Raw genomic sequence first — 23,356 nt, 5'->3', positions numbered from 1 at the left:
GAGTCCGACATCTTACTAGGTGAGCTAAAGTGCCAGTGATGTCCTTTGTATCTGTAATTTTTATATCCTTGATGACAGCTGAAACAACGTCAAACCAAAGAACGGTTCGGAGCGAAAATGGCTATTTTGTTGCTAATTTGCAGGAAATATCTAGAAGAAAGTTCTACAGAAAGTAGCTAAGGGTCCTCAGAAATGTAGCTAGCTTTGTCACTAGGCGTTAGGAACAGAGACGATGTGGCACTGCCTCTCTCTCTGCTGCTAAAGCTACGGATAGCAAATGCTACGGGCTATGCCTGAGCGTGAACGCGCATGAAGCAGCCTGCTCGACCCGAGCATCTCTCTTTTTCTGTGATTTTACAGAAAAACAGGCAATCACAGTAAAAATGCCAGGACTCATTCTATAGGACCAGGGCATTGCAGGAGAATGTATGAAGAAGAAATTTATTGTTTCTATACATGTTTTCACTGTCAAACTTCCTTATAGTCCCTTTAAATAACAGCAGACAGCTACAGTTTATAAGCTTGACCCTCTCATAATCCAGTTAGACGTGACAAAGCTCCTCAGATGAGAAGCGAAACGTCTTAAAGAAACCAAAGAAGTCCACTTTCCTTCATCTCAACCCTTTTGGATCACTATCAACTCTGATGCTGTTCTCAGGAAGCTGGTGACTTACATCTGTTGTGACGATGCTAAGCTACAGTAAAAACTCTCAACCAAGCTCTGGCTCCAAAACACAAAAATTTGCTAACAAAACTTGACTCAAAAAAGGAAACTTTTGCGTTGCTTTCTGACCACCATGCTGGTCTGAGGGTGGAGGACAGGAGGGGCTGTGTCCAAGTGGACCGAGAGTCGGTGTGAGTTTGTGTGCTTGGAGCAGACACTGTTACAGCAGCAATAAGCAAAGGAATGCTCCAAAAACACAACAGAGACACAGACAAAAGCCTGTAAATGTCATCAAAGACACAACAAAGAGCTGGGCAGGAATGTCCCCGCAAGGCGAAAATACACATTGTGTGTGTGTGTGTGTGGATTATGGGTGAGAATGTTTATGGAGCAGAGAAAAAGAATAGCTCAGTAATTTATTGTCACACACATGGCAGTCATTGCAGCAGGACAGTGTCATTTACTGCTGTCTTCTCTCAAGTATGCAGAATATTCCATCTGGAGTTGCCTCACTTTGTTATATAACCTAACGAGAGAGAGGGATGGGATAACGGCAGGATATCCCCATCGTGTGTGTGTGTGTGTGTCTGTGTGTGTGTGTGTCCAACAAGTTGTGGTGTGAGTGCAGACACAAGTAGATGAACTTAATGAAACCAGCTACATACCAAAGTTCAAAGGTGAACCTGTTCTCTCTCTGAAGCTAATCCCTTTATTGCCTGAAGACCTTTACTTGACTAGATGTAAATTATGGTAATGTTCCTATTTTACCTGATAAGTTCTCCAGTGTCTCATAACAACAGCCTGCTGCTATTGAACGTATAGAGCGAGTCATCCTGGGACGACCCATGCAGCCGCATGGTTAGCAGATGAATGCTGTTAGTCACACTTTTGACCTCAGAGAGAATCTGGGGAGGTCTCTGTCTGTCTGATTAGGATGTGTGGAGAGCAGCAAGTCACCCTGGTCCACATCAGCGAGTCACCCTGGTCCACATCAGTGCCCGCCACGGAGCGGGTCACCCCCCCCCCCCCACACACACACACATAAGCTCTAGAGTCAGACTCCTGCAGGGTTCACTTCCATAAGTGCACACTTTTACTCACTCTGACACTTGGTGTAGAGGCCCAACACCCTCTCTCTCTCTCTCTCTCTCTCTCTCTCTCTCTCTCTCTCTCTCTCTCTCTCTCTCTCACACACACACACACACACACACACACACACACACACACACACACACACACACACACACACACACACACACACGCATGCACACACACACACACACATACACAAACACACCCACCCCCGCACACATACACGCACGCACACACACACACACACACACACACACACACACACACACACACACACACACACACACACACACACACACACACACACAGAAACCTGCAAGGACACACACGCGCGCACGCACACACACACACACACACACACACACACACACACACACACACACACATACAGAAACCTGCAGGGATGCCCACACACACACACACACACACACACACACACACACACACACACACACACACACACACACACACACACACACACACACACACACACACACACACACATACAGATACCTGCAGGGATGCCCACACACACACACACACACACACACACACACACACACACACACACACACACACACACACACACACACACACACACACACACACACACACATGTTTTGTTTTTTGATAGAAGCGTTTATGCTAAATGAATAATTTTCGGCTTAAATTACACATTTTTCCTTGTGGTCCACGACCAAAATTACACAGCGTCCGAGCTATTTTCTCCCTGTTTGTATTGTGTCCTGCATTCTTGTGTCCCAGTGGTGTAGTTAAGGGACCGTGACCTTGCTTTAATTAGCTCAGCCCAGTAATTAAGTGGGAGATATTGTTTATTTCAATTATAAGGGTTTGAAAGCTTTTATAGAATAGACGGGAGCAGACCTGTACTTTAGGGCTTCAGCTTGTGAACGGTTAACGGTGCCACGTCTAAACACCGCAGATCAACAGGACATCTAAGAGCAGGCCAGGAAAACAGCTTCACTATCAGCTCAGAGCAAACTTCAGCTGTTAAAACAGGTGTTTGGACGAATGAGAGCAGTGACTCTAATCATTTTCCCAAAGCTTGTGTTGAATTAATTAAGATTCATAATTTTTGATGGCAGCCTAAATGTAACTTTTGGGTAAAACTGTTTCAATGGTCACATCTAAAGCTAAGAGCAGCTTTTCAGTGAGAGGAGCGCCTCCATCTGGATGACAGGTTCGAGTCAGCAGCGCAGGGTTTCCCTCCATGAGGCCAGGCGTGGAACCTGGAGCAAGTTTAGAGCCCGCCCACATAGACTGTAGACCAATAGGCCTTAATGCAGCATGGGACAATGGGATTACTGTGTACACGGGTGTACGTGAGGCCGTGTGCACGCATGCAGCCCTGCGTGAGTGTTGATGAGACGAGTCAGAGACATCAGTGTGCGTTCGCATTTGTGCAGATGGGCACACTCAGACATGAGCCAAGCCACCAGCCGGCCACATGAAAGCTCGTCTCTGGGAGATGGAATTTTAATGTGGAAATGAGAACAATCATTTCTACTTTTAAATGTACACAAAAAGCACAGCCCATTAGACAGAGGACCAAAAATCACAGATCAATTATTAATAAATCACACTGCACTCATCAGGCAGTGTGTGTGTGTGTGTAAGTGTGTGTGAGTGCATGTGTGCTTGCGTGTGTGTTTGTATGTTTGTGTTTTTGTATGTGTAAGTGTGTGTGCATGTGTGCGTGCGTGTGTGTTTGTATGTTTGTGTTTTTGTATGTGTAAGTGTGTGTAAGTGTGTGTGAGTGCATGTGTGCATGCGTACGTGCATGTGTGTAAGTGTGTGTGAGTGCATGTGTGCATGCGTAAGTGCTTGTGTGTAAGTGTGTGTGAGTGCATGTGTGCGTGCGTGTGTGTTTGTATGTTTGTGTTTTTGCATGTGTAAGTGTGTGTGAGTGCATGTGTGCGTGCGTACGTACGTGCATGTGTGTAAGTGTGTGTGAGTGCATGTGTGCATGCGTACGTGCTTGTGTGTAAGTGTGTGTGAGTGCATGTGTGCGTGCGTACGTGCATGTGTGTAAGTGTGTGTGAGTGCATGTGTGCGTGCTTACGTGCTTGTGTGTAAGTGTGTGTGAGTGCATGTGTGCGTGCGTACGTGCTTGTGTGTAAGTGTGTGTGAGTGCATGTGTGCGTGCATGTGTGCGTGCGTACGTGCTTGTGTGTAAGTGTGTGTGAGTGCATGTGTGCGTGCGTACGTGCATGTGTGTAAGTGTGTGTGCGTGCATGTGTGCGTGCGTACGTGCATGTGAGTAAGTGTGTGTGCGTGTGTTGCATGCTAGGCCGAACAAGTCCACTTCTCTGTGTGCTGCCTCATATCCTCTCTGAGTTCATGTTTGTTTATTCACCCGTCTCTTTCCACCCGGCTTGGAATTAGACTCATGCTCAGATGTTGCATTAACGTGAAGAAGGCAGAGGTAGGATATTAACAGGTTTTTCTGTGTGTGAAGTGTGAACACGGTCACACCAGATGATGCCTGCACAAACCAAACATTTCATTCTGTCTTTGATCTACTGGTAAAGGATGATTTACTGCTCATAGACACAAAACCCTTTATATTTTTCTATTTGGTCCAGATGATCGTTTACTGACCACGACTGATCTGACAGAGCATGCTCTGGTTCTGTTTCAGTTCTTGACAATCTTCACGGTGGTCTGAGGTTCCTCTAGGGTTCTCCTCCACCCTGAGAGGGCTGAGTCTGTTCTGTACATTATGTTTTAATGATGCTACCTCAGCATGGCCAAATAATTAAGAACACAGTTTGACCTGAGCAGAGACAACGATACCACTAAACCTTAAACACCCTGGGACGAGGAGATCACAGGACGCTTTGGATATGTGTGTGTGTGTGTGTGTGTGTGTGTGTGCGTGTGTGTGTGTGTGTGTGCATGTGTGTTTGTGCATATGTGTGTATCTGAGAGTGAGAGCGAGAGAGAGTGGGGGGTGGAAACTAGGGATAGGGGCAGGAGGGTCAAGAAGAAAGAGAAGTGGGGATCCATGTCAGGACCCGTCTGGATCCCATTTAGAGGACAGTAATGCGGTTAGCTTTGTTTAGTTACAGCTTCATCCAGTCCAGTCAGTAAGCAAAATACTTCTTGTGCTTTTTGTTGATGGCCAGTGAATGGAAAAAGCTAACTGCTAGCTTTTATGTTAGCTACAGGCTAATTTTTGAAGTAATCAGCTATTGCCACAAAGCAGGTAGGCTCCTCCCACAGACGCAGACGCCCCATGGACAGGCACTGCCTATCGGAGCTGCCGTAGTGGCTGGCCGCCCTTTTTGATGGGTCTCCATTCGCCCCCAGGGTGTTCATTTCTACTGAGGAAGGCGCTTATCCAACCAAAAAAATAAATAAATAAAATTACATGAAGCATTTTCATAAAATTAGACTCAGGGAATGGCGTGATAATTAAAATCTAAATATAATGAAACAAAATAAATAAAAATACATTTAAATATAAAATACTATCAGGTAGGCTAGAAAAGTCACAAGTAATCCCACGTGATCACATGTGTTTTCAATACGCCATTTGTTGTACCTGTAGACTGCACAGAATTGGGCATAGTTTCTCACTTTGCATTGATTTTGGAGAGTGAGGAGACGGCGGTAACACTATTAAGCTCTCCAGCGCCCAATGGAGCGTCTACGTATTCATGTGGACACCCTCCACTAGTGTTCTGATCCGAACCACAAAACTGTTTAGTGCAGTTTCAGCAGAGGGCGACAGAGTGATATTCCCTTTGGAGTTGCTCAGGGTTTTGCTTCAAGAATCACTGAAACCATTTTAAAAGCAATAGCTTAGTGTTAAAAACTCTTGTGTTGCATTGCGATTCCACAGTTTTTACCTGTTAGCATGTTCTGTCTAGCAGAACACACACACACACACACACACACACACACACACACACACACACACACACACACACAGACACACACACACACACACACACACACACACGTGTGATTTTTGTCATACGTACTGATATGTCACGAAACACGTGTGTGTGTGTGTGTGTGTGTGTGTGTTTGTTTGTGTGTGTGTGTGTGTGTGTCACTTGTTCTCTCGTCATGTGGGATTTATCTTACAACAACAGCTTTTCTGGGAGTCATTTTTCATCAACACTTAAGAAATGTTTTTAATTTGTTTTTCAGCAGTTTCCACTCCTGACATGTGAAGCATGTCTGGCAGTTTTTGTGGTTTATGTTCATTTATTTGCTGCTCTTGCGTCATGTTGGGGAAATATCAGGGTGTTGGTCAAAAGTGAAAAACAAACCATTAACCGAACGGAGACGTTGAGACCACGTTGTCTTGTTGCTGCAGGTTTTCATGCTTCAGCTTTAGTTTTATGTCAAATATGATTGCAGGATGTCATTAATGAGTTGCTGCTAAACGCTCTGCCCGGTTTTCCACCAAATGCACTGTAACAACGTAAAAATTTTACTGATGATGATGAAAAAAACAAATCCTACTTGTTGGCTCTGTCCAGGCATCATCAAGGTGGGGAGGTGGAACCCTCTGCCCGTTCATTTTCTCACCGACGCACCAGAGGCGACTGTCGCCGACATGCTGATGGAGGTCTATCACATGGTCACACTACGCATCCAGCTGCAAAGGTCAGATCCTGTCTCTCTGCTTGCATTAGAGTTGAAATGATTGGCACCGCACGGTTATGGCCAAAGCAAAAGTTGATGCTGTTTGAGCCCAGACAGAAAAGTACCAGCTGATGTCATTCCTGCATCGGTGGAACAATGAAACCTAACGGGAGAGTAATCTGTGATCTGTCTGAGTCAGGACAAGGCAGCGTGTGATTCCAGACATCAAGTGAAGCAGTGTGCTGACGGGCAGATAAAGCGGGACCTATTTTTGTTATTGCTGTGACAAATACCAGCAGGGTTTGTTGATGTCTGCATGTGTTTCCATAGCAACATCAGCAGCGATGAAACAATCGGTTCTGATGTTTGAATGAGATTAAAACGAACAGATTACAGGTGGGCTTACTGAAGATAAAGTTTCAACTTGATGTTAGATGGAGAAGAGTCCAGTCACAAAGTTTAGGTGCATGGACCGTCCGGCATGGACGTAATTTTCACTTTAGAAGTGGGGGGGACATGGGGGGGGGGGGGGGGTATCTTTACAGTATGCTCTAATGGGAAACAGGCTTCAACACAAACAGTTGTTTTCCGCTTGGTCCTAGAGCTCAACCAGTGTCAATTTAATATAGCGTAATATTGCTTTTGGATGGTAAAAAGTGCAGGGGTCAAAACTTGACTTTGAAATAAGTGGGGGGGGGACAGGGGGGACATGTCCCCCCTGTCCCCCCCCAAAATTACGTCCATGCCGTCCGGAACCAAGGGTCAAAGTTCTCATCATGTATGGGATCGTCTTCAGTAACAGCTGGAGTTTAAAAGTGTGTGTGTGGATGGACGGTGCAAATCATATATTGTGCTGCATCTCTATCTTTTATATATATATATTCTGTACAGCACTTTGGTCGGCTGCCATGCCGTTTTTAAATGTGCTTTATAAATAAAGTTGGTATGGTATATATATATATATATATATATATATATATATATATATATATATATATATGTGTGTGTGTGTGTGTGTGTGTGTGTGTGAGGGAATATTTTACCTGAAGCCAGAAGATGAGCTTTTCCAGTGCGTTTTTGGACTTGTAGTGTTTGTGGCCATAACACTTATAAAACTTTATCACAGCCTTTACTTTGACACACCTGTCCTGATGTTTCTGTAGAAGTTTTGCATCTTTCTGTTTTTATAAATGTCTAAGCTACTTTACAGCAGTTCACCTTCAGCACATCTACTCCACTGTGAAGCATTTTAATATTTATTAAGCAAGATCCTCTAACAGCTGAGCTGCTGCCATTGGGGGGCATAAAGCTGTGACTGACGCCTGGTTTTGGTTGACTGTAGCTTTGCCAAGCTGGAGGACCTTCCCTGTGAGCAGTGGAACCATGCCACTGTCAGGAATGCTCTGAAGGAGCTGCTGAAGGAGATGAACCAAAGTACTCTGGCCAAAGAGTGCCCCCTGTCTCAGGTGAGGTGGTGTTAGAAAACACGCCTAGACCCTCTCCTGCAGTCTGGCTGATCAGTTTGTGATGACCACCTCCACCAGCATCCTCCACCATGTGTTTCCTACACTCAGGACATGTGTGATGTGTTTGCTTGTTGTGTTTCACCGGAACTCTGGTGGGGGTGTTGATCACTGCATCAATTACTAACACATGGCTGTGTGGCTGGAGATTCCCTCAGTGCTGGCTCATGCTTCTGTGGGTGGCTTCCTGCCATGATTAATGTCTTATTGTGTGTGTGTGTGTGTGTGTGTGTGTGTGTGTGTGTGTGTGTGTGTGTGTTATTAATCCCTGTCCTCTCTTGTCCCTCAGAGCATGATTTCTTCCATAGTGAACAGTTCTTACTACGCTAACGTCTCCATCGCCAAATGCCAAGAGTTTGGTCGTTGGTATAAGAAGTATAAGAAAATCAAAGGTAAGACCAGAGACGGATCTGCCTTAGGAATGGGAGTTAATCAGCTGACCTGCCACACTGGAGGGTGTGTGTAGATCACACCGTGGCTGTGTGGGGCTTTTCAGTGCTAAGACGTTTTGGACGTCTTCATGTTCCTGTTTAAAGACTGGAACTGTAACAACCCATGGACCTGACTGTGTTGAACAGAGGTGCGGTGAGACACCAGTGTGGAGAAGCTGAATTTGTTTTTGGTTTTGATGAACAGGTGATTACCTGGAGAAGATGTGGCCCGGACGAGACCCAGCAGAGATTAAAAGTAAGGGCTGAGACTAATCTCTGCGACTGTTTTAGGGAAGTTTCCGGTTTCAACTCTCTTCTTGTGCTTCCAGTTGAGAGGGACAGCATGGCTGACTTCTGTGTGCTGGGGCAGAGACCCCCCCCTCACCTGGCTGGTCTGGCCCAGCTCAGCCACCTGAGTGCCAGCAGCCCCCTCCTCAAAGCCGGATCTAGTGATCCTCAGACACCCTCCCAGCCTCTCCAGCAGCCCCCCCCTCCTCCACAGCAACAGTCCTCCCCTCATGGCCCCCTTCACCACAGCCCTCCTCTCCGGACAGGACAGGTGCCGCCTCCTCCTCCACCACCTCCACCTGGTGCTCTTCAGCCCCTGCTGGGGCCAGGTGGGATCCTCTCCCCTCAACTTTCCCCCCAGCTGGTTCGCCAACAGCTCGCTATGGCCCACCTCATCAACCAGCAGCTCGCAGTGAGCCGCCTGCTGGCGCATCAGCACCCCCAAACCCTCAACCAGCAGTTCCTCAACCACCCGCCCATCCCTCGCCCATCCAAAAGTGGGGGCGACCATCCTGGAAGCAATCCTTCAGCAGCTGAGGTCTCCTCGGAAATCTACCAGCAAGTCAGAGATGAGCTAAAGCGAGCCAGCGTCTCCCAGGCCGTGTTTGCTCGCGTGGCTTTCAACCGTACTCAGGTAGGAGCACAGGAGCCGGGTATCGTTAGAGACCTAAATGTTTCTCACACCGACCAGGTCGAGGTTCTCAACACATCAGGAGAGGAGCCGTAGAAATAGACACTGACTCACTGAGAGAGTCTGCTGCTGGAGCTGGAGCTCACCTTCCTTGTAGTGTGTTCAGTGGGATTAGCAGAAGTGTGATGAGGCTGCTTGCTGAGCCAATGAGTGTCCTCCCCCATGCTCGCAGCAGCACACACACCTGATGCATTCAGACTTTTAATGTACGCCCCATTAGACCCGTGTAACGTAGGCGGCTGCCAGACCCACAGAGCCCAGGTGTGTTTTGGTCATCTTTGTGTGTGTCTTCATAGAGCCACGTTGGTTTCTGAGAACATTCAGTCACATGCTCCGATGGCCCTTTCAATAAGCTGAAGTCATCTGTCGTGTGGTTTTTGAGCTGGTGCTCAGCGAGCTTTAAGAACGCACCCCAGCACGACCTTGAGTAGATACATGTTTTCATGCGTGTTTTGTTTTGCTTAGGGGTTGCTCTCAGAGATCCTGAGGAAGGAGGAAGACCCCCGCACAGCCTCGCAATCCTTGCTGGTCAATCTGAAGGCCATGCAAAACTTCCTCAACCTGCCTGAGAGTGAGAGAGACCGGATCTACCAGGAGGAGCGGGAGCGCACCATGAACCCGTCTGTGGGACTTCCTGCCTCCAACTCCTCCAGCCCCGCCGCGCCCCGCCTCTCTCAGGTCAGAGTGAGTCGGTGCTTAAAAACACTTTTCCTCAAACCTTTATGACGCTAAGAGGGGGAATCAGAGTGATTAGACTGAGTGTGTTTGTGTGTATAGAAAGTGTGGGAGAGGAGCCTGGATGACCAGATTACCCCGGACACCTGGGCCTCCATCTGGAAGAACAAGACCAAGATCTCTAACTCTGTGAGTTATCTGCCATCATTCAAACCATCGTTAAAACCGCCACGGCAGCGAACCACGAGAGGAGACCTCCTACTGGAGGCAGCTTCAAAGCCACCCCACAAACTCTCCGTAAACACAAGGCACACTAAAGCGTTCCTTTCACATCAACAGAACAATGCAGCACCGGCAGCGATAAGACGCCAGGGCGCTGCCCACTCATGGCTGCAGCTGAGCATTGTGTGCACCTCTTATTGTGGCTATGTAATATTATCTCAGCATCGTTTACACTGAGGGAATGTAAGTGAGCAGGTCTGCACTCGTCTGCTGGATGACTTCAAACACTGTGTATACAAGCTCTCCGAGAGCCAATTCATGTCTGTTCAAACAGAAACAACGAAAAAGACAAAAGAGGAGGACTTAATGACTTTGATCTGTAAACAAGACTCATGTGGAGACATGTGCTGCAGATGTGCAGAGGACACGGCGCGTCTGCTTTAGGAGCAGCTCGGCCAGATTGCTAGCCGATAGCGTTTCCTCACATCTGTTCGGATGCAACTCTTAGTGGTTTCAGAGACCGAACCATGCTGTTTCTGTCGAGCAGCTATCGTTTCATCACTCTCTACCTTACGTGCATCAGTTCTAATCATATATAATATGTTCCTCTTCCTGCTATGCAAGTGTTTTGTGCCCTAACAGGATTTTCTAATCTGGGATTGTTCTTTGATCCATTCCACCAGCCCAAACCCCCCGGCCCCAGTTCTGACATCCCCCTGAAGCTGGAGTCGCTGGTCCACATCTCAGCTGGCATTTATGACGAGATCCAGCAGGAGATGAAGAGAGCCAAGGTGTCGCAGGCTTTGTTTGCAAAGGTGGCTGCCAACAAGAGCCAGGTGAGAGATTCCTGAGCAGAGACCCCGACCCTCAGGTCCGTGGGCGTCAGAACGGCTCCTCTGGTCCGGATCACATCGACTTCCGTCGCTGAAAACTTTCATGTCTTTTGTTTGTCGACTTTCTACAAAGTTTAATTTTGAATTAGCTTAAAAATGACATCACAAAAACCAGTTTCGTTGCCAGGCTCTCGATTTACCGGTCGATCTACGTCCCAGTCCTCACCTATGGTCATGAGCTTTGGGTAATGACCGAAAGAACGAGATTGCGGATACAAGCGGCCGAAATGAGTTTCCTCCGTAGGGTGGCCGGGCTCAACCTTAGAGATAGGGTGAGGAGCTGGGACATTCGGGAGGGACTCAGAGTAGAACCGCTGCTCCTCCGGATCGAAAGGAGCCAGTTGAGGTGGTTTGGGCATCTGGTCAGGATGCCTCCTGGGCGCCTCCCTGGGGAGGTGTTTCGGGCATGTCCTGCCGGCAGGAGGCCCCCGGGTCGACCCAGGACACGTTGGAGAGGTTACATCTCCAATCTGGTCCGGGAACGCCTTGGGGTCCTGCTGGAGGAGCTGGTGGAGGTGGCCGGGGAGAGGACGGTCTGGAGCTCCCTAGTTGGGATGCAGCCCCCGCGACCCGGATCCGGATAAGCGGAGGAAGACGACGCCGCTGCCTTAAAAATGAAATCCAGCAGGAGAAATCTGGAACTTTCAGAGTTTTTTTTAGCTGGGACAAAGTTTGTTATACTAAATAATATTGACTTCTCTGCTGCTACGATATTTAATATAAATGAAAGCTGAAGCATGTTTTCAAATTCAGAAATTCTTCCTGCGATGTAAAAGTACATTTATCTGTTTTTGGGCTCGATCTAGTCCTCATTCAGATAAAATCATCCACTTGAATGTTTTAACAAATATTAGCCACAAAATTTTAAAATGGGATTTTATGAATATTAGGAAGTTTGGAATAAATAATCCCAGTTTTCTGAAATGAACAATAAAAAACAGATGTTTGTAAAAGTAGCACTTTTCACAATAATAAACATACAGTTAGCGATAAAAAACTTCCTTCTGTATTTCCCAGAATAAAGATGTGTTAGTCAGCTGCAGAGTCTGAAACACGCCACCAGAACCTTTCACAGGAACATTTGAAGTTTCATCATGAGAAGAAGGCAGGAGTTTAGTTTGTGTCGGAGCCGCAGCATGTGGCTCACTGAGGTCATGTGTGTGTGTGTGTGTGTGTGTGTGCGGTAGGGTTGGGGGGTTCTGGGGGTGGCAGAGGTTCACGGCTCAGTGCATCCATCTGCTGCAGCTGGCCACGAGGACCGAGAGCGAGGAGGAGAGAGAATATCGGGCTATTAGCGGCGCGCGCCGCCTGAGGAGGCTGGCTGAACACAACAGCTGGTGTCACAAACTGAAGCAGTCTAGCAGACATAATTGAATCTTCTCCATCTTTTGTTTTCTTTCATCTTCCTTGTCAAACTGCCTGCAGGGTCAAAACTTTTCTAGTGATTTTAAATCTGCTTTATAACATTTTCTCATCGCTGTTCACGTTTGTCAAGAACCGCCGCACTCAGCTTACAGGAGAAGATGACACTTGACCTCTTCTCCTTCCCCAGGGCTGGCTGTGTGAGCTGCTGCGGTGGAAGGAGAACCCCAGTCCAGAGAATCGGACCTTGTGGGACAATTTGTGCACAATCAGGAGGTTTCTGACACTGCCGCAGACGGACAGGGACCTGGCCTACGAGGAGGAGTCCCGACACCACCACACTGAGAGGCTGCACACCGTCCTTCACCTGCCACAGGAGGCCCAGGTGAGCGTTCACCACTCGCTGCTCAGACATGTGCTTTATTGGGATTTTATTCACACCTGAGATCTCATATAGATTAGGAACATTCAAAAACACTCCCAACATTGAAAACTGGATCTTGCTGAACTTTTTGGGAGCAGCTTCCCTCATGGGCACTCCTCCGCTGCTCCGATGCTCTTTCTAGACACGTCCTCCCAAAGCAGCCACCCTCACAGAGCCCGTCTGTCGTTACGATGTGCTCATATTTGTTCCCTCTGAAGTACACACAGTGCTGTTTGATCTCAGAGTGGGTATACATGTGTTTGTGTGTGTCTGCCCCACTGCAGCAAAGAGTAAACAGTGTTACTGGGTGGTGTGGCATCAGAGGAAATGCCCCATTAGTTTCTGAGGAAGGTTGGTGGAGTTTAGGTGGAAGGAGATCGATGATGTGCTTTTCGCTACAGCCACCGCTGACTCGCTTCGGGTTTCGGTCCAAGCTGCTGTGCTCGCTGAAAACAAAAGCTGAGAATAACTGGTCGACACCAGTTTAAATGTAAGATTTTATAAACGAGAATAGATTATAGCCGCTCTGCTTGAATGCAGTGGATTCCGTTCAGTTCAAGTTTATTTATAAAGCACCAAATCACGACCAGAGTCGTCTCAAGGACCTTCACACAGTAAACATTCTAATACAGGTCAGCTCATTAAGCCAATCAGAAACAAGTTTCCTATATAAGGAACCCAGCAGGTTGCATCGAGTCACTGACTCGTGTCAGAGTCTTTACAGCAATCCTCCAATGGATGGAGTCAAAAACAAACCTCACCTCAGAGGACCGGAGAAATACGCATGCTGGCTAGCTGCTGCTGAGGAGGCCACCCTATTGTTACCAGGACTCCTGCCAACCAATGATGCCAGTGTGTGTGTGTGTGTGTGTGTGTGTGTGTGTGTGTGTGTGCGCGCGTGTTGCAGGAGATCTCCGGTCTGGAGCCTGGTACTTGTACTGGCTGATGGTAGACTTATGGGGGATCTTATACACCCCAGAAAATTAGATTAACCCTCTTCAAACACCCTCCTTGTCTCACGCGAGCCTCCGATTCCAGCCAGCCTGTAACCAACCACACACATCACCTGTGTGACCCAAACACACACTTTCACGCTGACGCTGACTGTTGCAAGTGCTATTCTGTGTTTAGACAGCAAAGGTGTTTGTTAAAGTGTGACAACTGGCTGCAGACACATGAAAAATGAAAGCAGTGCTACCCTCTGAGATGGGGCTGTGCAGGGAAGCCACACAACACCGATGTGTGCATAGGACTGGACCGTGTGCTGAGTAGCATGAGCGGCTTCTGTTAGAGGCTCTGGGAACCCTGTGTGTGTGTGTGTGTGTGTGTGTGTGTGTGTGTGTGTGTGTGTGTGTGTGTATGTGTGTGTTACATCACGTTTCTCAATCACATCTCTGTAGCTGCAGCCCTCACTCGTGTGTTCCAGCCTTGATTTGGCACGGTCTCCTCTTATAAATAATTTCCTTATTGTTTCTGCTCAATTGATGTTTGGCACAAGTCAGTCTGTGTGTGTGTGTGTGTGTGTGTGTGTGTGTGTGTGTGTGTGTGTGTGTGTGTGTGACCACTTGCCAAAACACAGACTTTAGGAGAAGTGGACTAGAAATAACTCATTCAAGGCAATTAACAATACAACGGTTGTTCACCCACACATGCGTGCACACACGGGTAGAGATGACCCTGGAGCTACTAACTGACAAGGTCATACTAGTGCCTTGCCTGGGGACACGCGGTTACGGGGCGGTATACTCCTCTGCCACCGTTGTCCCCTAAAGCAGTGCTTCCCGACCCCGGTCCTCAGAGCACACAGTCCTGCGTGTTTTCCATGTTGCCCTTTTAACCACCAGGATTTCCCTGCTGCCACACACCCGACTTAAATGAATGAGTGATTAACAGGCATCTGCAGCACTTGATGTCCTCCTGAGGAGCCAATGTAAATCAGGTGTGTTGAAGCAGAGACGTGGAAAACATGCAGGTCAGAGCGCCCTGAGGACTACAGTAGCGATCCTGGCTGACACGAGAGGCCTGGGTTAAACGAAAACCATTTTTATTGGTTATAGTTGTTTAATATTTTAATAATAACATCCAAACAGGTGTTATTATAAAAATAATAACCTACACTTTTTAAATCTTTGACCAGAAAGCAATCTGTGTGTTCTAATAATCCAGTTAAACGCTGACGTTTGGGCTAAAGGCTCAGCTGAAGTCTTCAGTCTGTCACTGCCCATCTGTGTGTCTCTGCTCTGCGTCCTGGTGGCCTCTCTCCCCCTGCTGCAGGGTGGAGTCTGGGCTGTTTGGTGAACCACAATTAAGTTAATTCTTTAATTGCAGATAAATGGTGGAATGAATACCACACACAGTGTTAACCAAAAGAAAAAAACAGCTATGCGAGTGCAGATGTAATCGTTGTGCACATAAACACAGTTCCCCGCTCGCGCTGCCTTGATGCCTTCACATGTGCACGGTTCCTCACCAAAGAGACATTATTAAGAAGGGAAATGTGCCAGCAGGCTGGATCCGTGAGTCCCAGCAACACCCACGCTTTCTGTGAGACGGAGAGAAAGACAGACGGACAGGCAGACAGACAGAAGGAGGGAGTCTGAAACAGGTTGGGACAGAGAAGGACAGAAAGAGAGAGACAAACAAACAGATGGGAAAAGAAGAACACATAAAGCCATTAACAGGAAAAGGGAAGTCGTGCAAAAACTAGAAGGAAAGTTATTTTTCCTTCATTACGTATTTATCTCTGTGTTAATTGTGTCTCTAGTGCCCCCCCCCCCACTCCCTAACACAGAAACACACACACTCAGAGACAGAAGCGGAGAGAGACTTGGACATCCTGCAGGACCAGAGCTCATTAAGGAGCAGCTGAATTTTTCATGTCCTATAATTCTTTCATAGTGCTGCGTAGAAATTAGCCTCGATTTACGTTTAAAAGAAAACTTTCTACTTTTACTGCAGAGCACTTAAAACCCCGCCAGGAGGGAGAAAGAGAGCGAAGGAACAGAAATCCGTTTCCTGCAACATTAAAGGATGAAGCCGGCCTCGCCCTAGAGTTCTGGCTCTCCCACTGCTGCAGCAGACCTGCAGGATGAAAACCCGTAGGGCAGCGAACAGCATTTGCTGTTGTTCATAACACACAAAAAAGATCCTCAGTCACAAACGGAGCATTTTGTAAGTTAGACCGAGTCAAACTAACCACTGTATATATATATATACACACGCATATATATACAAGTATGTATATACCAAAATGTCTTAATGCGTGGGTTCTCTCCGGGTACTCCGGTTTCCTCCCACGGTCCAAAAGCACGATAGCCAGGTTGATTGGTCTGTCTGAATTGTCCTATGGTGTGTATGTGTGAGTGTGTGAGTGTGTGTGTGCATGGTTGTTTGTCCTGTGTGTTTCTGTGTTGCCCTGTGATGGACTGGCAACCTGTCCAGGGTATACCCCGCCTGTTTGCCGGAAACCAGCTCCCTGTGGCCCTGCAGGGACAAGAGCGGGTATGGAAAAGGATGGATGCATATAATTGTTGAAGTGAAATTGCTAGCCAAATGGATTTGAAACCAACCCTAAATCAGATTATTTACTACAATATTTTTATAATTATCTTAGTTTTAGCGGCTCTCCGTGATGGCTTGTTTATTTCCATCAAACAGGGTCGCCCACATCGACCTCAAGCAACAAAAATGTTAATAAAAAGGTAATTTATTAAAATTAGTCCAACAGTAGCTAACTGTTGTGTACATGGGCAGCAGTCTGCCTCTCTTTGTGAGATTTGAACTATATTTGCTGATTTAAGATGGTCACGGGTGTGTAACTGCACACGTGACAGTTTCTAAAACGAGCAACATTTAATCTGATGTTCTTCCTTTGGATTAAACACCACAAATGCCCGCTCTGCTCTTGTGATAACTAGTTTACAGGGTGGAGCATAACTACACGCAGGAATACAGGTTTAATGCTTAACTAAGGTAACTAACATGTGAACTATTAGATTAGTCCTAGTGAACACGTGTGTGTTCCCGGTTCTTTACCTCAGAGAAGAAGAAAGGAAAAATATGACTAATTTCTTGGTTCAATGTATTCTATGTAATTCAAGACAGTTTTATTTCTGTTTCTTGCATAAATAAACATTCCACATTGTTTTATTTGAGCAATACTTTGATCATTTTCCAACCTTAACCGAATCCTCTTTCAGCTCTGGTGCTTCCCCAGTCTTCTCTATAACCTCAGTCCTAACACAAGATCCTCACCATGGAGGAACCAGGCCAGTCAAAGGAATGATCCTCACTAGTGTCCCCTTGGACTGGACATATGTCCCACTCTGTGTCCCTCACTGAGTGCTGTGGAGGAGGTAGAAGAGGAGAGACATCTCAGAGCTCTGTGTTTTTGTCTCTGGCTTTCTAACGTCATCATTAGTGCATGAGGGATACCAGACCTCACCATTAATGTTTGTGTCTGTAGCCATTGATCCAATGCCGTCCGCCCAGACAAGCAAAGAAGTAATGAAGGTCTGTATGTGAGGTTGGGTGGATTTCTATAGCCCTCCATGATTTACCCCCAATTTAGCTATTAGCAGTCTCGGATCGTTTGTGCGGGGTTCATGTGACTGTGTGGTCCTCATTAAAGCCAGAATAAATCTCTTCTTTTCCCGACCTGTGTCGATAGGTCTCTCTGCCTTGGTTTTCCTACATTCTTTTAGTTTTTCAGCAACCAAAGTCATGACTTTCAGAGGAGGAAATAAAAAGTTGGATTCCTGTAAACTGGTCATTCCCTTCCTCCCACAAAATAAGGCCCTGCAAATAAAATCAGAGCAATTCGTGGTCTGGCCTGCCCACTGCATTATTTAAGTAATACCCAATTATTATTGAAGTCAGGGAGAAAAAAGTAAAGCACTATTATCTTTATGGGTCTTCCAATTTCAATGCACCGCAGATTTATAACTGGGCATTCCAGTGGGACACCCCTCCCTGTTGTTAGAGCCAGTGGGCAGGATGTGACCACAACGTTCTCACTACCCTCTGACAAACAACCAAAGTCCCTCGTGACTCCCAACACTAATCCTGATCTCCTCACTGTCATCAAACCGCCCTCAGCAAGTCCTGGCTGCCAGAAGATCCAGCCTTAGACCCTACATTATTTTCTGCCACGGCCCCCCAGGGAACACACCTCTTTTTATGACCACCCTACCTGCCCATCACCTCCAGCTGCTCATTATAAAAGTAACTCACAAGGTGAGAGACTGTGTCCATGTGTTTACGATCAAGTTTGTGCCGCGTTAAGAACAGCACGAGGCCTGAGCATGCTAAGCTGACCTCTCACTGGCCACAGTTCTTACAGTAGGAGGTTTACGGGTTAGGGCTAACCCTAACCCTAACCCTCTTTACCCTGAGCGTCAACACTTGGGAACATCAACAGCCATGCTGTTCTTTCTGTCAGTACATTTCTAAAGATTTGTAATCTTTTTCCACAGCCGCGTCGCCAGCCGATTACCGCGGGGCTTCAGCCCCGAAGGTTTTTTCACTCATCAGCCACATGCTCGCTCGCTACTCTGCCTCTCCGTCACAGCAAACCGGACTTGTTACCTCAACTCACACACCTCCTCTCCTGACATTTTAATTCACCGCTTCACCGGTGTGACTTTCCCGTTTATGTGCAGTCGAGCCAAACCTCCCCTCTGCGTAACCAGGTTACAGGTATGGAAGCCAGGAGAGGCCAAACTTCCTCAGACGTATTTTACTCTACTGGCTGATATGAATTAAAACTGAGATTCCAGCCGTGATTGTTTGATAACTTTAAAGACTTTGTGCCGATAGTCCACATGAATTGTGTCGAGGATAAAATGACATCATGAAATTAGCTCAACATGATGAATAAAGAATTACTGGTAATATTGTGAATTACATGATATTGATGAAAGATAGATAGATAGATAGATAGATAGATAGATAGATAGATAGATAGATAGATAGATAGATAGATAGATAGATAGATAGATATGGTAAATGGCCTGTATTTGATATAGCACCTTCTAGAGTCCTGGAACCCCCCAAGGCTCTTTACAACACAATCAGTCAGTCACCCATTCACACACACATTCACACACTGGTGGGGATGAGCTACAATGCAACCACAGCTGCCCTGGGGCGCACTGACAGAGGCGAGGCTGCCGAGCACAGGCGCCACCGGTCCCTCCGACCACCACCAGGCAACGTGGGTTAAGTGTCTTGCCCAAGGACACAACGACAGCGACAGACTGAGCGGGTCTCGAACCAGCGACCTTCCGATTGCGAGGCGAGCACTTAACTCCTGTGCCACCGTCGCCCCATAGATAGATAGATAGATAGATGGATGGATCTGAGTCATGTGTTCTTATCTTTTACCATCATCTGCCCAAAGCATGCACACCTCAAAACACAGTACTCAGTTCCACCAGTGGATGACACTAACACGAGATAGAAACTGAATCACACATACTTTTTCAACATTATAATCCCATAAAAGAACAAACACATTTTACTGCAGCAGCTACAGCACAATTTCTGATCTATATGTTTATGTTTATTTATTTGGCAGACGCTTTTATCCAAAGCGACTTACAATTAATAACCTATAGGGCATGTTGTGATCTGTGGGGGAAACCGGAGTACACAGAGGAAACCCACGCATGCACGGGGAGAACACGCAACTCCACGCAGCTGAGTTTCGAACCTGCAACCTTCGTGCTGCGAGGCAACAGTGCTAACAACTGCGCCACCATGCAGCCCATATATAAATAAACAGTGTGTGTGTGTGTGAATGAGGGAGTGGGAGAGAGAGGAGAAAGAAGATCCAACACCTTCTAGCATGCTAGCTAGCTGTTTCTTGTAGCAGGGGCACTTTCAGCCAGCGCTCCAGACACACAAAATCAAATTATGCTGATTGGCTAAAAGTCCTCCATATCTCCCTGGAAACCACATGTGATTGGCTGTTTACCTGCAGTTCAGGAGCATTTTTTCTAGCAACCCGAGAGTAAAACTAATGGGTGTTTGAGGTTTGTATGAGAAACAGCAGGTGCCAATGATGAGTAAATTATTTAGATTACATGCAGACATACAAAATTAAACACATCTGACACATTTATAGTCAACATATGGATGTAGCAAACACTAGAACCCCCCCCCCCCCCCCCATTATTATGTGAGGGTTTTGAATGAAATAAAACACTTAATATGTTTTTGAATCCATTGTCCCAAAGCCTCCCCCAAATGTAGTTGAATAAATATAAATGAGGACATTTCACCTTTGTCCCGCTGAGGTTTTGAATAGGATGGTTAAATAGTGATCAGGCTGTATACCACTTCCGGGCAGACAGCTGGTTGCCGTTTCACTAAAGCTAATCTTGCACACATTGGGTCAAAGGTATACCAGACAGAATGCAGTTAGAATCCCAATCATGGAGCAGGTTAATGGTGCGTGACGCTCTGGAGCCGTTAAAATACTTGCTCTCACCCTCAGTTCCCCTGCAGCCCTGGCTACTGTGCATTGAGGAGCGGAGGTTACTCGTTGTTTTAGGATGTGTTGCATCACAGTCAACTAAGCTGTATTTAACTACACATAAAACACACCGACATGCACAGTGCATATTAAAAGCATACACTTCCGTACAGATCCATCGTTAGTCACACTGCAGGCTGTGGGGTTGATCAGGGGTCACTGTGCCCCGTTAATCAGCTTTTCCTTCTTTTTCAACAGGTTCTCCACAGGCCTCCACCAGTTACAATCAAGGAGCACCAACTCTCTCCAATGCACGAGGAGCCGTTACCTGCTCCAGTTAATGAGGAGAGGTCACAGAGTGCTGGAGCAGGAGCAGGAGCAGCAGGCGGATGTACCCCCATCACAGTTGGTAGCACCGGAAGCAACAAGAAGCCACGCTCACGCACTAAGGTACCGTTCAGTTAGTGTTGGGGTTCGTTCAAACTCATCTGTGGGTCAGAAGAAAGCTTGGACGCAAGGGACAAAGAGATTTTTCAGACTGTGGGTGGGGGTAACTCCAGGAAATGGAATTGGTTCTTAGTCCTGATTGTGTGTATTCCAGATTTCTTTGGAGGCTTTGGGTATCCTGCAGAGCTTCATCCAAGATGTAGGCCTGTACCCGGACCAGGAGGCCATTCATACCTTGTCTGCACAGCTTGACCTCCCCAAACACACCATCATCAAATTCTTCCAGAACCAGCGCTACCATGTCAAGCACCACGGACGCCTCAAAGAGCTGGGAGAAGGGGCCAGCGGTGGGGTTGATGTCAGTGACTACAGAGAGGAGGAGCTGCTCTCAGGTTCTGAGGACCCAGAGTCCAGTGAGGACGGAGCTGAGGACATCTACCAGACCACAGAAGGGAACAGTGGAAGTACGGGGGCACTAAACCAGCCTCCAGTCTCCTCCAGCTCCGCTTCTGGCCAATCATCCCTAGAGACCAATGTCACACAAGAAGAGGGCAAGGACAAGGGGAACATCCGGCTTGGGGGTGCTCTGGTCACAGCAAACACCACATCAGGTCCTCAAGAGCAGACTGACTACCAGAGGTAGACACTGATAAACAGAAATAAACAAAACACAAATAAACAGAACACACACACACGGGAACTCATGAACTGAGGGAGGATGGCCACACGGAAACTGCACGAGACAGGAATGTCTAAGCAGGTATGAGCAGGAAGCCAGTCAGCTGTACAGGACTGAAGTGGCCCAATGTCTCGGATGTGTGGAGAGAACTTACCTTAGTGAAGACAGGAGTCTTAGGGAAGTGGTTGTGTAACTGTGACAATGTTTCAGTAGATATCTGTTAATAGTTCCTCCAGACACGCATAAGCAGGGAAGATTTTTACTACTCATGCCTTTCAATTCTTCTGAGAAACAATCACACAGCTTTCCTCTTGTCAGGCAGAGGAGGCCCTCTGCTCTCTGAAGTCGAAGCACAGCCACTCAGAACATCCAGTTCTCTACAGTCTAGGATATTTACCCCAGGCTGTAATACACACCTGAGGCCTTCAGAGACTGATGTCATCCCACAAATCCTCAGGCAACACACTGACTTTACATTATCCTGCCTGAGAGCAGAGGTAGACGGCACTCTGCTGTTCATCGGTTAGCTTTATTTCATTGAGGGAAAGACGGCAGCCACCCTGATCACACTCCAGTCTCCGTAGCAGTCCTGTTCACCACCGACTCTCCACATGCTGGCCTCTAGAGGCGTGTGGATATAATTAACAAGGCTCCAGAGGAAGACTGGATGCTCTGGCAGAAAGATGGGATGGATGGATGATGAGTAACACTTCTCTAGTCATTTAGACCACTGCTAGTTACATTCACCCACTCACTCGAGTTCATGTCCCAGTCCATCATACCTGAGAGATCATGAGATGGAGAGCAGGGATCGACACCAAGCTGACACTCTTCCTCACTTTACCCACAAGAGAACAGAGGATGAAGGCGGAGAGCTTCAGCAACCAATCAGTCACTTTATGTGCCCCCCCCCCCCCCCCCCCCGTCCTGTGTTTCACCACACCTACCCGCACTTAAACTCCACCAACCCTATTTATTACTATCTTTCCCCATAATTATTATTTTTGTTGTCATGGTTAGAGTTGTTGTCATCGTGTGCTATTTTAGTTGGTTTGTAAAATCAAGTTTGAGAAGCGAGTGGATCAGAAGCAGAGAGAGAGCTCCTCCTGTTCTGGAGGAACAAGGAGAATAAGAGAGACCAGTTACTGAGCATTAGTGGATGTCGGGTTGTGTCGCGGCTTTTATTCTCTCGGTTTTTCTAAATTAGAAAACGAGTCTTCTTGAAAAGAGGAGCTGTGCTTTGTTTTGCTGCAGTTGACGACAATCTATTTCTTTTTGAGCCATGAAAGAAAAGCGGCAGGTTCTACACTAATCTTCACTTTAATGTGTGTAAATACCCACACGGGCATAAATCGTTATAGTTGTACTTTTATTTGAAATTTGCTGAGTGACTGTAAATGTTTGAGCCAGTTAGAAGAGACTCGGTGAAAAATCTGAACACAACAGGAAACTATTGGTTTTGTTGGGCATCTTGTGCAGTTGTGTAAGTGTGCTGTGTGTCTGAATCTGAGCACGGATCCCGATCAGCTGCTACACGCAGAGGAACTGCCTTCTCGGTCATTACTCCATACTGTGCTTTTCTGTGTGACAGGAATCAGGGTTAGAGTCAAACAGTGAATTTTTGTCCATCAGTGTTGAAATGAAATAAAATTTGTGAATTAAAAACGTGTCCTTTTATTCCAGTTGCACTAGCGGTCTCCCGTTGATGCATTCAGGTAGATGTTCCCTTTTCCATCTAATGTGTAAATAATATCAGTTCTCACTCCTTTGTTCCTGCAGCATGCAACATGCTGGGACCAGTGAGAGCACCACTGGTCCCAGTTCTATAGGCAGCGTGATAACAGAGCTCTCATTATTTACAGTGT

General features: G+C 46.8%; 1 protein-coding gene across 4 annotated transcripts in view; it reads left to right on the top strand.

Annotated features, from left to right (window-relative positions):
• satb2 (SATB homeobox 2) overlaps positions 1-23,156 on the top strand; it is a 40,293-nt gene extending 17,137 nt beyond the window's left edge. For 2 of the 4 annotated variants that reach the window (XM_015965759.3, XM_015965758.3), the window contains exons 4-14: positions 6,274-6,400; positions 7,722-7,845; positions 8,192-8,294; positions 8,539-8,589; positions 8,663-9,255; positions 9,778-9,996; positions 10,090-10,176; positions 10,893-11,045; positions 12,655-12,849; positions 20,603-20,815; positions 20,967-23,156. In XM_015965759.3, coding sequence (XP_015821245.1) covers positions 6,274-6,400; positions 7,722-7,845; positions 8,192-8,294; positions 8,539-8,589; positions 8,663-9,255; positions 9,778-9,996; positions 10,090-10,176; positions 10,893-11,045; positions 12,655-12,849; positions 20,603-20,815; positions 20,967-21,455 — 2,354 coding nt within the window. In that variant the 3' untranslated portion in view covers positions 21,456-23,156. The remainder of the gene's footprint in view (positions 1-6,273; positions 6,401-7,721; positions 7,846-8,191; positions 8,295-8,538; positions 8,590-8,662; positions 9,256-9,777; positions 9,997-10,089; positions 10,177-10,892; positions 11,046-12,654; positions 12,850-20,602; positions 20,816-20,966) is intronic. The other 2 variants (XM_015965760.3, XM_070544093.1) reach the window with 2 other exon arrangements.
• The last annotated feature ends 200 nt before the right edge of the window (positions 23,157-23,356 follow it).

This window comes from Nothobranchius furzeri, chromosome 14, assembly GCF_043380555.1.
Source record: "Nothobranchius furzeri strain GRZ-AD chromosome 14, NfurGRZ-RIMD1, whole genome shotgun sequence".
Taxonomy (NCBI): domain Eukaryota; kingdom Metazoa; phylum Chordata; class Actinopteri; order Cyprinodontiformes; family Nothobranchiidae; genus Nothobranchius; species Nothobranchius furzeri.
This window is presented reverse-complemented; position numbering and strand designations above follow the sequence as displayed.